General features: G+C 45.3%; 1 protein-coding gene across 1 annotated transcript in view; it reads left to right on the forward strand.

Moving 5' to 3' along the window:
* GRB10 (growth factor receptor bound protein 10) overlaps positions 1–14,169 on the forward strand; it is a 582,611-nt gene that overhangs the window by 123,109 nt on the left and 445,333 nt on the right. Inside the window, exon 2 of the mRNA XM_086964958.1 lies at positions 119–208. Coding sequence (XP_086821084.1) covers positions 161–208 — 48 coding nt within the window. The 5' untranslated portion in view covers positions 119–160. The remainder of the gene's footprint in view (positions 1–118; positions 209–14,169) is intronic.

Here is a 14,169-nt window from a genome sequence, read left to right on the forward strand (position 1 = left end):
TTTTACCTCTTGGGAATGTCTGCTAGTACCCATGGAATAGCATAACATACTGAAAGGTATATGAACCTTGTATGTCCTCTGCTACAGGTTTGCTCATTTGATTATCCTTTCTTTTCAGGAGTTGACGGACTGATAGCAGTTGAAGATACCAAAAGAACAGATGGCTTTAACGGGTGGGCCAGATCAGTTTTTACACCCCTATTATCAGGTATGTGTTTCTTTTTTGGTTTGGGTCACTGTTTGACCCAATTTATATACATTGAGCAGAGCTGAATTTTATGGTTGCCCATAGTTTTATTAGTTGTACCCGTCGAGGGGTTGAGGGAGAAGTTTTGGACCTTGGACACGGTGTACTTGCCAGCAGTGATTGTGAGAGCCACCATCTGTCCAAGCACCTGTATAAATTCGCAAAACAGGTAGTCCTGAACCAGTGAAATGCATGCATTCGCTTACTGGTCAAATTAGGAAATTGAAACACAATGCTAGAAACAATTGCTAACTTGCAATTCAGGGTTTACACCTGGAAACCTAATTTGTCTATTCAGAATGAATGTAACTAATATCGACTAAGCTCTGTTAAGATCTGATTTACCAAGCAAAGCGACAACTTCATAAAATAGCGGGGAAAAAACGTAAACACGTGGTATCGCAGAATTCCGCAGTTTGCAGGGTTTTGTTTTCGTACAGTTTTTGTTGGCAACCCTTGTTTTGTTCTTGGAAATTCTGAATTCTGTTCCAGGGTTTCTGAGAACATTTTTAATAGTTTCCAATGTGGTTGACATCTTGTGAAATCAAATATAAATCTTCAACGTGGCTTCACTGCGCCGATCTCCTTTAAAGACTTTTATTTCTCCCCATGCAGGGAACAGTCTGCACGATTGGCAGCAAGTCACATTAGGGTCAGTGAGATTGCCCTAAAACAACTTGTCCGTCTCTTGTCAGTCATCTCCTAATTGTGGTCCGGTGGCAGTTGTGTCTGCTGTTTAGATTTAACACTTGAACCCAAGTGGTTGGCACGAGTTTCACAAGCTGGTATGCAGATGTGCCACCCAGCGTTTTGAACATGTGTCCCAATCGGTGGTAATGATTAACTGTTTTTTTTTTTTAATAGAATGGTCTCCCACTTGATCTCTCTCGTATTGTTTGTTCATTTATGGGAGTTTTTCACCTTGTGTGGTGGTGTAGTAGGCTGTGGCATGCCTCTATCGTTGTCTTGCGGATTTATTTTTTGGCTTTCTCCTAGCTATTGTTTCTGCTTTCTTTTTGTGTTTTGGTATGTGGAGGAGTGTGGCTCAATGGTTAGAGCGGCAGACCTTGATGCAGAGTTCTGGCCAGGGACCAGGGTTCGATTCCCGCCTCGGCGGGTCTCTGGCTCATAAATTCCGCTGATTGGATATTCTCGCCTCGGTGCCTATTCTGCAACTCTGGGCAATAGCTTGCTTAGCCTCCACAACGGCCCCCTACAGCGCTGGGGATGCCTGGTTGCACCCCGGGGATACCCAGGAGTGGACATTTCACGGGGAAAAGCCAGGACGGGTTCCCTAGCGGTATGAGTACAGCGCCAGGACACACTGCTTGCCGGGGTATCAGTGCGCTTTACAAATACGTCTACATTCACATATGTGTTTTCAATGTATGTAACGTTTATTCCTCTGTATTTGCTTCAGTCGTGCTAGGGACCATTTTCTGTGACTTATTTCTAGGGCCATGAGTCGCAAGACCACGAATAGCCACTGGTCAAACCTATTGAGTTTTTTTTGTTTTTTTTTATTATCCTTGTGTTGGAGCAAGCATCAAGACATTTATGGTTTTGTATTTGCTACAATCTGGTTCGTGAAGTAATCCTCCTGGTTACTTAGTGACCTCTTGAAAATGATTAATCTCGGAGGTTTTGGTTCCTTTTGTTAAACGGACGGTCAAATATCGGTACTGTTTTTATTTAATTTATGGTAAGTGATTGAATTAATTTTCAGTTCTCACTGAGCTCTGTCGCTGGCTTTGTCCGTATTCTGTTTTGACACTGCAATAAATCATGAAACCCCTCTTCACGGGTTCTAATGGAATTATTCTTCAGCCAATATTCTCTTCTACTTGACATGAATGTATTTGTTTTTCAGCACCTAGAGTAGAATCAAATGCGAGTGTTTAATAGTCCTGAACTGTAGTTTCCTTCTGGAGAGTGGAAGGCACATAAGAGGGCGGCCCTTGGTAAAAGGCGCTCTGGGGGTTTGAAAGGAGGAGAGGGGAGTAAGGAGGTCTCAGTATGTTCAATACATTAATTTGGTTTGAGAACTTTTTGTTTTTAAGACGAGTGTGAAAATGGTGCTTTGGGTCTTCCACTGTAACAATTACCAGTTAATGATACTCACTACAAGACAAAGTTAACCCTGATCTTTTTGGCCATTTTGACGTGAAATGCAGCAATATCCTTCGTGCCTGGTTTTTATTTTATTTTTATTTAGTGGTATACCATATCAGCTATTGTACTATTAATCTGTTTCCAACTATTGTCTCAGGCAATACAGTGGTTAAAGAAGTAGTTAAAACTTGGAGACACAGCATAGGTATGATGGCGCTTCTCCAAGTGATGAGGATTCAATAGCGGTCAGATTCATATAGAAGGTAAATGTAAACGAGGAAAAACACAAATAACTGACCGGTTTATTTATAATGCTATTTGCATTAACAAGTTTATGCCTTTTATTCCGAACTAAATAAAACCATAGTTACTAAATATAAAATTGTGAGACTGCTACATTATAGTCTAGACCTATTTTTAGAAAGAAGTATGTTGGATATAATTGTTTTTGGTGGGGGAGGATGTAGGGGGAGGAATCGCATTCTCCCAAATATTCCCAGCCCTGTCATGTTTAGAAATTTCATGATCTTATCTGTATGTTTAAATGTGGGCTCAGCAGCAGTCTGGACTATTCACTGGATTTCTTTTTCAGGGTAAATATTGATTCATCCTATTGGTTAGCTATGCGTTTCATTAGACCCGTGGTCTCTCTTCTCTACCAGGAAAATGCTCTTTCATTTGTAGTGTCTTGTTCCATTGCATGGTCATAGCCGAAAAACTTGTTCTTTTTTTTGGGTGGTGGGGGGGATCATTAAGACCCATGGAACATCTTAGAAGAGTTTATATATCCTGATGTCCTGTCATAAAGGCTAATGGTGCTCAGTCTCCATCCTGTGGGACCCCATGGTGGGGTAGTCCTTACATTTGTTCAATAACAGCTGCTGGTGTGTGGCATCTAGACAATCTGCTCTAGAAAGTTTGGGTTTAGTCTTTCAGAAATTGTATCTGTAAGACAGAATAGATCTGAATCTAGCCTTATGTGACACCTTGTGCGGGTATATCTAATAGACTTCTAGCCACAGATTAGTTACCTTTGAATTTCCCAGGCGTCTGACTAGATCTTGAAGATTTTTCAGCAGTAACCATGTGGTAGAGCACGGAGTTCTGCATCAGTGTTGTCCGTTCCGAAAGTTACCTGTACGGTACCTAAATAGGCGCCACCTTGGCGCACTGATGTCTGTTATTTCATTTATGCACCAGATAGTGCTGATCGGGATTGAGCTACCTCTCAGTCTTCTTTTTTTTTTTTTTTCTTTTTTTCATGCCTTTTTCGACTTTTTGTTGACCCTTTTCTTTGAGTTTTTTTCTCCTGGTGTGAGGTAATCTATGAAACCAGCTAGTTTCATAACAAGTGGGGCCTGTTGCAGGCAAATGTCTGGGACAGACCCCGCTTCTTGGTGTGTTTTTGATGCCTGGAGCAGGGTCATTACTCTAAGACAAGTGAACTGCAGTGCCATGCACCCAAAGGTGCTGATGATGCAATCACCCGAGCTCCTCACGCCAAAGGCCGTTCAACTTCATTAAGTTAAAGGTCTTGTTCGCGTGGGAGGTCTAGGAACCATTCCTGGAACCAGGCCTGACGTCCTCGTCCCATTCAAAGTCATCAGAACTCTGTTAAGTCCCACATGAAGTCTAAGTCTTGGCGTTCTCCGACTTAGACATGGCTAAGTCGAAGGATGACTGACAGACATGGCTGGCAGTCATCCAAAGAGGCAAGGGAGCGTCATCACTCCAGCCCTGTGAATTGGCAGTGTCTGAATGTGGGTCTACGCTGCAATTTCTTGGTTGCATCCCATTCCCAACCAGTTACAGGAATTTTGAGGGCATGCGGCTCAATTTTGAGCAGCTTGACCCCTCTGGAGTGCCCTGTGCCTGCTAGGTGCCCTTACTAAAACTGGGATGTCAGGTACACTCTCTGCACCAGTCTAGCCCCAAATTGTGCTCAGTGGATCCAGAGCAGAGCTGCTGGCAAGACCGAGAGGTTCCTCTTTGCCAGCTCCAGTGCCCAAGCCCCTGGCACCACCGCTGCCCCTAGGTGGCACGGTCACCTTAATCATACCTGACTAATATACAAAGCTGGATGGGTATCATCTGACGCCACATCTGGTGCCGACCGAGGATATCCTCTCTGTAGCAGAGCTACGCCTTATTTTATTTTTTGCTTTTGTTGCCCTAAGTGGGAAGGCTATGCCAAGACGTGGGTCCCGTGCTTTCTACGCCACCAGATTCAAGCTAGCCTGGCTGATGGGGGAGGTAATACCCCGAATACTGTCCCAGAATGCCTGTTTCTGGTCTATGGAAGACCTGTTTTGGCAGCTCGGGCTGGACTGTTCCCATCGGAAACAGGGTCCAGGCTGATTTGCATGTAGCTGAGTCTAAACTGGAAGGCGTGGCATGCACCTGCTTACCTCCAGGGGCGGTAAGCAGGTGGAGGATCAAAATCAGGAAGACCAGAAATATACCGGGTTGCAGAGACAGATAATCCCCAGAATCTCCGTGCACAGAGTACCTTCTTAGTAGAATCCTGTCCTGTCCTCAGTAGATTCCTGTCTCCTGTCAAGATCACTCCCTTGGATAGCCACTTCTCTGATGAGGTCCACGTTGGAGTGCCATTTGAAGAACATAGAATCCTTCTCAGGGGTCTCACTGATACACCTTCATCCTTTTAAACCAACATAGATGAAATTGGCACAAAAGCTGAAATATAAAATACATTTATTTTTTTACCTCAGATGAGGGAGACTATGTCACACAGAACCCTTAGCAACTGTATGAGGCAGTCTAAGGAGTACAGAAAACTGGGACCTTATATATGCTTCGGGTTACATAGTCCGCATAAAACCATGGCCCATGTAAGCATGCAAAATGCCTAATATGGCATGCAAGATCTGCTTGCTCCTCAAAGTGGGAGGAGAGTTACTTCTCCATACAGCAGCAAAAATAGCCTGACCCTTCTACAAGAGGAGCAGGTGCATTCTACTAGCTAGGCCCTTCTGAGCATGTGCAAGGCTCTGAAGAGGGAAACCGCACATGGCGAGCACATGGCTAACTAAAATGGCTGTCAAATACAAACATGGCTTTCAGCTCATGCTAACCAATCCCTGCAATCTTTAACACAGGGTCCACTACCCCACCCCACCCTGAGGGTGATGGCATTTCCCTGGTGGTTCAACACCTGGCGATCTTTGTGACTAGAGTGGATGAACTCAGCTGAAAATACCAAATAGCTCACAAATGGCATCTCCTCCCAGAGGTGGTTCATTATGTTTCAGCAGTGGAAAGAGCCTTGGGTAGAACGGTTTGCCAACACTGAGCGCAGAGCTGTGCATTTTCAGAGTTCCCAAGGTGGCTCTTGCTTAGAGCAGCTTTTCGCTCTAGTGGAGCTCTGGCCTAATTTTTTAACTTTTCCACCAATACTGCTCCTGCCCAGAATTCTGAAGGTCAGGGAGGGCTGGGCCCAAGTCATTCTTGTGGCTCTGGATTTGGCACAGAGTCTGATTTCCTGAGCTGTTGACCATGATTATCAGTCCTCCTGGCAGGCTGCCTCTTCTGGAGTTTCTTCTGTCACAGCAATAGGGCAGGGTCATGCACTCGAAACTGAGCACCTTCATGCATCTAGTTTGAGCGGCGACAGTTTATGGCATTCAACCTTCCTCCCAAAGTCTGTTCTAGCAGGTAGACTAAACCCCCAAAAGAATGTATATGCCTGCCTTTGGGAAACATTTGTATCATTGTGCGCCTCTCACAATGTAGACTCATCCCCCCCCCCCCCCGTCTACACCTCTCACTAGTTCTTTTGTTTGCTCAGTCTTTGGTCCAGTAAGACTCTGTTTTGGGCACAGTTAAGGGTTACCCGTCTGCTATCTATTTTTAGGGTTGCTGGATTAACCTTCTCCTTAAGTCACCAATTGTGGCTAGGATCCTTAAAGGCCTACATGTTTAAACCGAAGCCCTTTATCATGCCTCAGTGTCACCTCAACCTGGTCCTGAATTTCTCATTTGTGCCCCCTTTGAGCCATTACACACACTTGTTCTTTTAGGCTGTTGACCGTCAAAACTGTCTTTCTAGTGGCCATAACATCGTCCAGGAGGGTAATCGAGTTCCAAGCGCTCCTGGTGCAACCTCCTTGTAACACCTTTTTACCCTGACAAACTGTTCCTCCAGACATGTTCTCCCTTTCCTGTGAAAGGTTGTCCCTCATTACCGTGTAGGCCAGAATAGCACCCTGCCTACCTTCTTTGCTACTCCACACTCCAAAGAAGAGGAGAAACTCCACCGCCTGGACCCAAAAAGAGCATGGTTATATCTGATTGCATAAAAGAGGTCCGGGTGGACAATCAACTCTTTGTAGGTTATGGGGGGGTTGGAGGGGGAGAGAGAAGGAATGCTATACAGAAAAGAACCATGTCTCAATGAGTCATCCTGTGTATTAGGATCTGCTATGCATTGGCAAAGAAATGGCTCCCTGAGGGGTTGTAGGCTCACTCTACCAGAGCCAAGGCTGTGACAACTGTGTTAGTGCGCAGCATTCCTTCCGCTCCTGGACATCTGTCAGGCAGCGAGCTTCTTGGGCATCCCTGCACACGTTCACAAAACATTACTGTCTGGTCTGCATGACTGGCACTTTGCCCGTTCAATCTTGCAGTATTTATTGGTTTAATCTGATTTGCAGAGGGGGTATTACTTCGGTATCCATGCAAAACTTAGGCGAGTTATCTGCGGCTAGAAGTTACTTCAACCTGGTAACAGATTGATACTCTATCTGCAGAATCCTTACTGATCCTCCCTGCTCTTTGAACAGGTTCCGGTATGAGGGACTGCCCGTTTCAGGGCAATAGTCTTTCCATGCCAGTGGTAAGTTCCTATTGTGTCTCTGCGCTCCTAGGGCCATATTACATAAAATGCCGCGGGGGGGCAACAGGTCTTCTGGGCCGGCTTTGCGCGCCCGCGGGTCACTTTGGTATTACAGAAGGGGCTGCAGATGCTTGTGCGGCCCCTTGGGAAATACCAATCACGCTGACGCACAAAGCACCTGGTCCTCTGGCCGGGAGAAAGGGGTTCCCATGTACCTTCCCCCCCCACCCCCCCCCACCCCCCCGGACATCCCCATTGTAGGAGGGTGCACTGACTGCGCCCGCCTGCAAGGGGTTCTCTAATGACATTCATAAGTGGAGTTGGGCTACCGCCTGCACTGTGGAAATACAGAGCAGCGGTAAAGCAGCCGCTCAGTTTTTCTATTTAATCTGCTGCCCCACGGCATCGCAAGTTCGCGGCTGCCCTGGGGACAGTGTATTCATCCTCAAAGGACGTATTTTCACTGTTTACACCTGGCGCAAACAATGAAAATGCGCTTTGTGTAATGTGGCCCCTGGTGTGGAAAGTCACAAAAGTAACTGATGTCCGCACACTGAGGTGGTTCCCTAAGTACTGCGCTTGTCACTTTTGGCGTGGCTGATGTGGAACCAAATGGCGCCACCTACTCGCACACAGGGATACTGCTCAAATCGTCTGAATTTCCCCGGGCATCAGACTGGATCCAAAGGTGGGAATCTGGGGGTAGGTAGTCTCTACCACGGTCTGGCAAAGGAAACAGCCACTCATATCTTATGCAGCAAAGAAATTCTCCTCCCCAGTGATTTTTTTGTTGTTGTTTTTTTTTGTCTTGGAGTTTGAATCTTTCGTCTGGCGGTGATTTCTAGCCTGGACTTGGTCAATACTTCCCTGAACATCAAAACGGTTCTATTCCTCCTTATGGCCACAACAACAAAATTGGGCTCCCCTAATCTTGCCTGTGCTGCAAAAATCCCAATCCCCAAAATCTGGTCACTTTAAGGCAAAGCATCCATACCACACCTGAGACATTTTCTGGTCCTTTTGCTGTGCCCCTTCTTACTTGCCAATCCCCAAGCAGATCTTTGTGATCTCGGCACAGCTGCCTTTTAACCTGGGGGCAATTTACTGCTCGTGCTAGCATTTTGGCAATGTAGCACGACATGTGACCTTGTCGGAGACCCTTCCACCTGTTTACTGTAGGCAAAGCACACAGTCTGTGCAGTCCGGTGGCACAGCACTATGCTGAGCCCATGAACTGTGAGTCGTGTCCCCTCACACGGGGCAATGAACAGACGCCAAACATCACATGACTCGTCCAGCAAGGTAAAATGTGCATCGTCCCTACAAAGGAAGGGACTGAGTGACGCCTGTACAATGGGGGTGGGTCCCTTTTGACTGGCCTACCTCTGAGCCAAACACTGTGTCTGGGATAGTTGCAGGCAGGCCTGTGCACTTACGTGTCTCCAGCAATGTGAGTATGGTGTCCAGCCTCTTACCAGGTGGAGCAATGCCATGAATAACAACAGAATGTGTCCACACAGATGTGTGTGAGTGGTCATGCCAAGTGAACTTCTGGTGTCACATGTGATGTAGGACACCACATCTGGCCCGCTACCGATTTGGTCATTCCTACACATACCCCTATTCAATACGTGGATGTGTGCCTACGTTGGGGGGTTGTGAGATTGTCAACAACGTGCAACAAGTCCACAGCTATTGCTCACCTTCACAGACATCCAACTGGCAATGTGGCCCAGGGTTCAACATGCGCAGTGATGTCATTAACAAGGGTGTACCTTCTTGTGCAATCATTGTCCATTCATACGTACATACTTTCACAATTGAGTGCACATAGTCATGACACATTTGTGTGATTTAAAATGTTTTTAATTCATTTTCTGGTGCATTCCGGAGCTGGAGCTGTACATGGCCATGCCATCACCACATTACATGGGAGCGTATTGGTGGGCCAACCACCGTCCTTTGTGTATTGGTCAGTGATTTGGGAGAGGGAGTGCAGTCCGCTGCAGGATTGCTGTGTTATTGCCAACCCGTGAAGATATGCCAGTCCACGTCGGGGTCCTGGTGTATGTCTCAGGGTATTCGGGGGTCAGTGGAAGGTGTTGTCCTAGAGCAGGATGCATGAGGCAGAACCAGGCAGGGATAGGTCATATGGTGGTGATGGATGCTACTACCTCCTTGGTCTCTTTTCAATGCACTGTTGCCGTATGATCTGAGGCAATACTCAAAGTAACTCTAAGATATTCTTTGCCTCCGTCATTGAATCCTGGAATAAGCGCCACATTGGCATCCATACTTTGCTGGCCTGTTTGCACCCTTAACCCCTTCGATGGTTATGAGGGAATGGTTCCATTATGAGCATAGGTGTCACTGTGCTCATGACGGAACTATTCCGCCATGAGGCCAGGGTCACGAAATCCCTCTGCTGCAGACAGCAGAGGGATTTCCTTCTCTCCCCCAAAGCCTTAGAAGCTTTCCCAGCTCCCGAGGCCCCCTCCCGGGTTTCTGTGCAATGACGATCCGCGTGCACTTTGCGCTGTCGCCATTGCACAGAAACCGAAACTGAAATGAGCCTTTAGGCTCATTTAGTTTCACTTTCTATGTGCTTTGGGGGCTATCTCAGCCCCCGGGGCACGTAGAAAGACTAGAGGTATCATTGGAAAGGGGAGAATCTCCCATTTCCAATGGTACCCCGCAGTGGATCCCTGCTTGGTGGGGTCTGCCCCCCCGGGGAAGGGCCGATTGGGGCTACTGCCCCCCCAGGGAGGGCAAAATGACTAAATCACAAATTTATTTTGGGGGGGGGGGAGCAAAAGCACTTGGCCAAGGGGCCACTCCCCCTGTCTAGTGGATGGATCCCTGCTTGGGATCACCCTCTTAGGGCGATCCCCAAGCAGGGATCCACTGGGGGGGGTACCATTGGGAAGGGGGGGGGGGCAACAAGCCCACTAGATGCCAACGATTAGGCACTTTGCAAAAATAGGGTAATTTTCCATTGTGAAATTGTGGTGTGTTCACATTGCGTTTTTTGAGCAGTTTCCTGTCGTGGGCACTATACCTACCCACACAAGTGAGGTACCATTTTTATCGGGAGACTGAGGGTAAATCAGATTTGTAAAGCAAAACTTATTACCTATTGACTCCCTTCCAAATGAAAGACCATGTGTAAAAAAAGAAGTCATTTTGAAAAATGACAGATAATTCTCATGCTAGTATGAGTATTCCCAATTTCGATAATGTGCAAATATCTACTGTTTCTAAACTCAATATATTGTTCCTATTTAGAAATACATAGATGTCTTTCATACCGATTTTTCCATGTATACATTTTCTCAGAATAATTGCTATATACCTGGTATATAATAAAAAAACATTGCAAGTCCCTGCTCCAGTTTTTGGCTCTAGGTTCGCCTGGTTCTTGGTGAACCTACAAGTCCTATATATCCCCACAACCAGCAAGGTCCAGCGGATGTAACCGTATATTGCTTTCAAAGAGCTGTCCTAATTTGAATAAGTTACAGGTGAAAACGTTGAGACAAAAGGCTGTTTTTTCTAACTAATTTTCAATTTTCCCTATATTTAACTGTTAGTTTCTGTAAAGAAACCTTGAAGGATCTACACAAATGACCCCTTGCTGAATGCAGAATGTTATCTACGTTTCAAAAATGTATAGCTTTCCAGGAGCCATTATTGCTTTCATACCCATTTCTACCATTAACTGGAAGTTGGTTGAAAGCACAAAAAAATAGCAAAAATAGGCTATGTCCCAGAAAAATGCCAAACTGTGTAAAAGACTTTGGTTTTCTGACCAAAGTTTGTAATTCCCTAAAAGCTGGGGAAATGGTGATTTCAGCACCACAAACCTTTTTGGATACCATATGCAGTCCCCCCCCAACCCCCCCCCCCCCCCAAATTTTGTTTTAGCTGTGCCTAATTTCTGGGTCCCCTCTAGAGGAATCCACAAACCCTGGGTACCTTTAGAATCCCCATGCTGTTAGAAGTAAAGGATGCAAACTTGGCTGGATACCTTACGTGGTCAAAAAGTTACAGGGGCCTCAGCGCAACACCCCCCCGTCCCCCCCCCAATAGTCAGAAAAAGGCTTTGCACAGGGGGTGAAAAGGTCTAGCAGCGAAGGGGTTAAAAGGTTTCTTTTGCACAGGGCTCAGTTGGCACCTGAAGCAATTATAAGGCACTTTTTTGTTGCTTTTGCACATTGCACTTTGCAACTTTGGGGATATTCCTTTTTCACATTGCACTATCTTTCTTAGTGCATCACAAACAAATGTTGCAATACTACTGTCATTCCGGTTATTTGCCGCAACCCTGGGACATGTCTGTGTTCTTTGCACATTGCTCTTCTTTTTTAGCGCGTCGTACACGAACACCATCACAATCTTGGCCTACTTGTTTTATGCAGCCTGTATTAAGACTTTCCATGCGTGCTTGTAATCTCTAAACGTACATTTGTGGAGTGTTCTGACATCTTCTGAAGCAATCTAGAGCCAATTCTTTTATAGTCATTGTTTAATTGCACTTTTCTGAATTGCAGGTGGCAAAAACTGAATATCTCAAGGTTGCTTTCGATGTATCCTTCTGCACATTGCACTTTTTCTTGTGCTAAATTGATTGTGATAACGCACTTGTCATTTATCAAAAATGCTGCTTTGCACTTGGCATTTTGTCTTGTACTGCTTGCTTTTATAATTCTTATCGCAGTTAAAATAGCTGTTTTAATGATCTACCAATTAGGTGTTTTTCGTGGTACGTTTTAATTCACTCTGCAATGAAATTGACTTTACTGTTTAAAATTCACCCCTACAATCCGAGGGAGATGAGCCCATTTTGATAACTCGATAGCTATCCTAGTCTCACCCAGTGGGTGAACCATGTTGGGGAAATAGATACTACCCTGTAGTATGGTCTTGTCATCGGACATATCTTCAATTAATATCTTCCCTCCTTATTCCTTTCAATAGAAATTGAATGAAAAGGCACTTCAACCCAGCTAAGTACTACCCCTTGAATATGCAGAGAGGCAAGCATAGAAATATTGCTCTTCATCTGATTTCAAGTTTCTTGCCCTTTGCCGCAGTCAGTTGAAACTTCTGTTTGTATTTAATATATCTACTCCTACATTTTAGGAACGCATACTTGGGTCTTTTCTTTATCGAGCCCACACTGTGGACATTTCAGATCCTCATTGCTTTCTTTAACAGGGCGAGCCCACACTGTGGACATTTCAGATCCTCATTGCTTTCTTTAACGGGGCGAGCCCACACTGTGGACATTTCAGATCCTCATTGCTTTATTTAATGGGGCGTTTGATTCAACAGAGCGGATTCTGTGGTGATATCTTATGAGGCGCACAAATAGGTGTGATTAGCTATAGCCCCATATTAAATGTTATCCCGTACCTCAGTTTCTATCAATGGTGTGGGATTCCATCTGTCCTTTTAAACTTGCCAATAATCCACCAATCAAAACTAAAACTGCAATAGTCAATAACCTTATTTTCCTTAGACCTCATGATGGTCTAATGGATGGGGGGCATCTAGCATTTGGCAAGTGTCTATCAAAGCCTGCCCCATTGCATACATATTGTTGTCTCTTAGTAGCCAGTAAAAGCCTTGGTTTATTCATATCATAGGGAGTAACTACTTGTGGTGTCCAGGTGTCATCCTGTACAGTCAACCCAGGTGTATTACCAGATCAGTGTAATGTTGTAGCATGTGTCCAGGAAAAGAGCCTTAACTGTATGTGAGACAGCACTGATCTTCTTGTATTAACTAGAAGGACTAAAACCCAACCCCCTCCCCCAAATCTACACTTTTTTTTGACTTTGGTTCGATGGAAGAATTTGACTTGACGACAACCAGTTTAAAATTATGTATCCAAGTGTGGTTAACCACTGTGACTGAAGATTTGTACTCATGTTAAACTTATATGCAGGTTACTCCCCCCCCCCCCCCCCCACACACACACACACACTTTACTTCTACTGACCAGTTTGTGTGGGCGTAAAACATCCGAAATATATACTGAAGAGATGCTAATCTCCCAGAGGATGCCATTTTGTCAGTGTACTGAGGACTATTGGGACCTCTCATGAAATCCTCACCTGATTGCTGGGTCACCTTTGGCTTGTCCTCTGTTTCACTGGACATATGTGATGCTGTCTGTTTAGCATAATCACTGGATACCTCCATTATTTCTGGTGTGGCTGGCTGCGTTGAATCACATAAGGCGGGAGCTACCTCTACAGCTGTGATCTTCTTGTCTAGTTCTTGTTTTAGCAAGCATGGCTACATCTGCCTTTTATGCGTGCTATGTTTATTTCTCCCTCTGAGGCTTTCTTTGTGCTTCAATTAAAGTGTGCCTTTCATCACCATGTTTTTGACCACCTCAGTGGGTAACCTCCGTTTGGACTGTGCCACTGGAGCCAATCTATACCTGGCGGCTGAGCTGAATAAAGGGAAACCAGTTCTGCATTGCTTGTGTTCCACTTCAGGGAGGAACTGGCCTGGCAATTCGGGCTAGATTGTTCCCTTTGCAGCAGGGTCAAGGCTGATTTGCTCATGGCCAGGTCCAAATTTAGGTGGCATAGTGGGCAAAATCCAGGGTTGATTGCCAGTAGCGAAGACTAATTCAGGCATTTCATCCATCACTGTTTTGATGCCCTTCATCTGTTTTTGGGCATTACACACTTTTCGGATGTTTCCATCTGGGTATTATTTGTGTATCTTGTCCCAATCCCATGCTGCTTCTGATTTGGGAAAGAAATAGGTTTGTGTCCTTTATTTGGTTGACTAGAGTAGTGCATAATTTAAGACCCATGTCACAAAGTTTAAATGGTTGTGCCTAAGTGTAACAGTTTTTTTTATATATCGCGCATTCGACCTGAAGGTATTGGATCACTTTATATGAGCACCAGTTACATTTAACAAGGACATAATT

This window comes from Lissotriton vulgaris, chromosome 4_1 (genome assembly GCF_964263255.1).
Source record: "Lissotriton vulgaris chromosome 4_1, aLisVul1.2, whole genome shotgun sequence".
Classification (NCBI taxonomy): Eukaryota; Metazoa; Chordata; class Amphibia; order Caudata; family Salamandridae; genus Lissotriton; species Lissotriton vulgaris.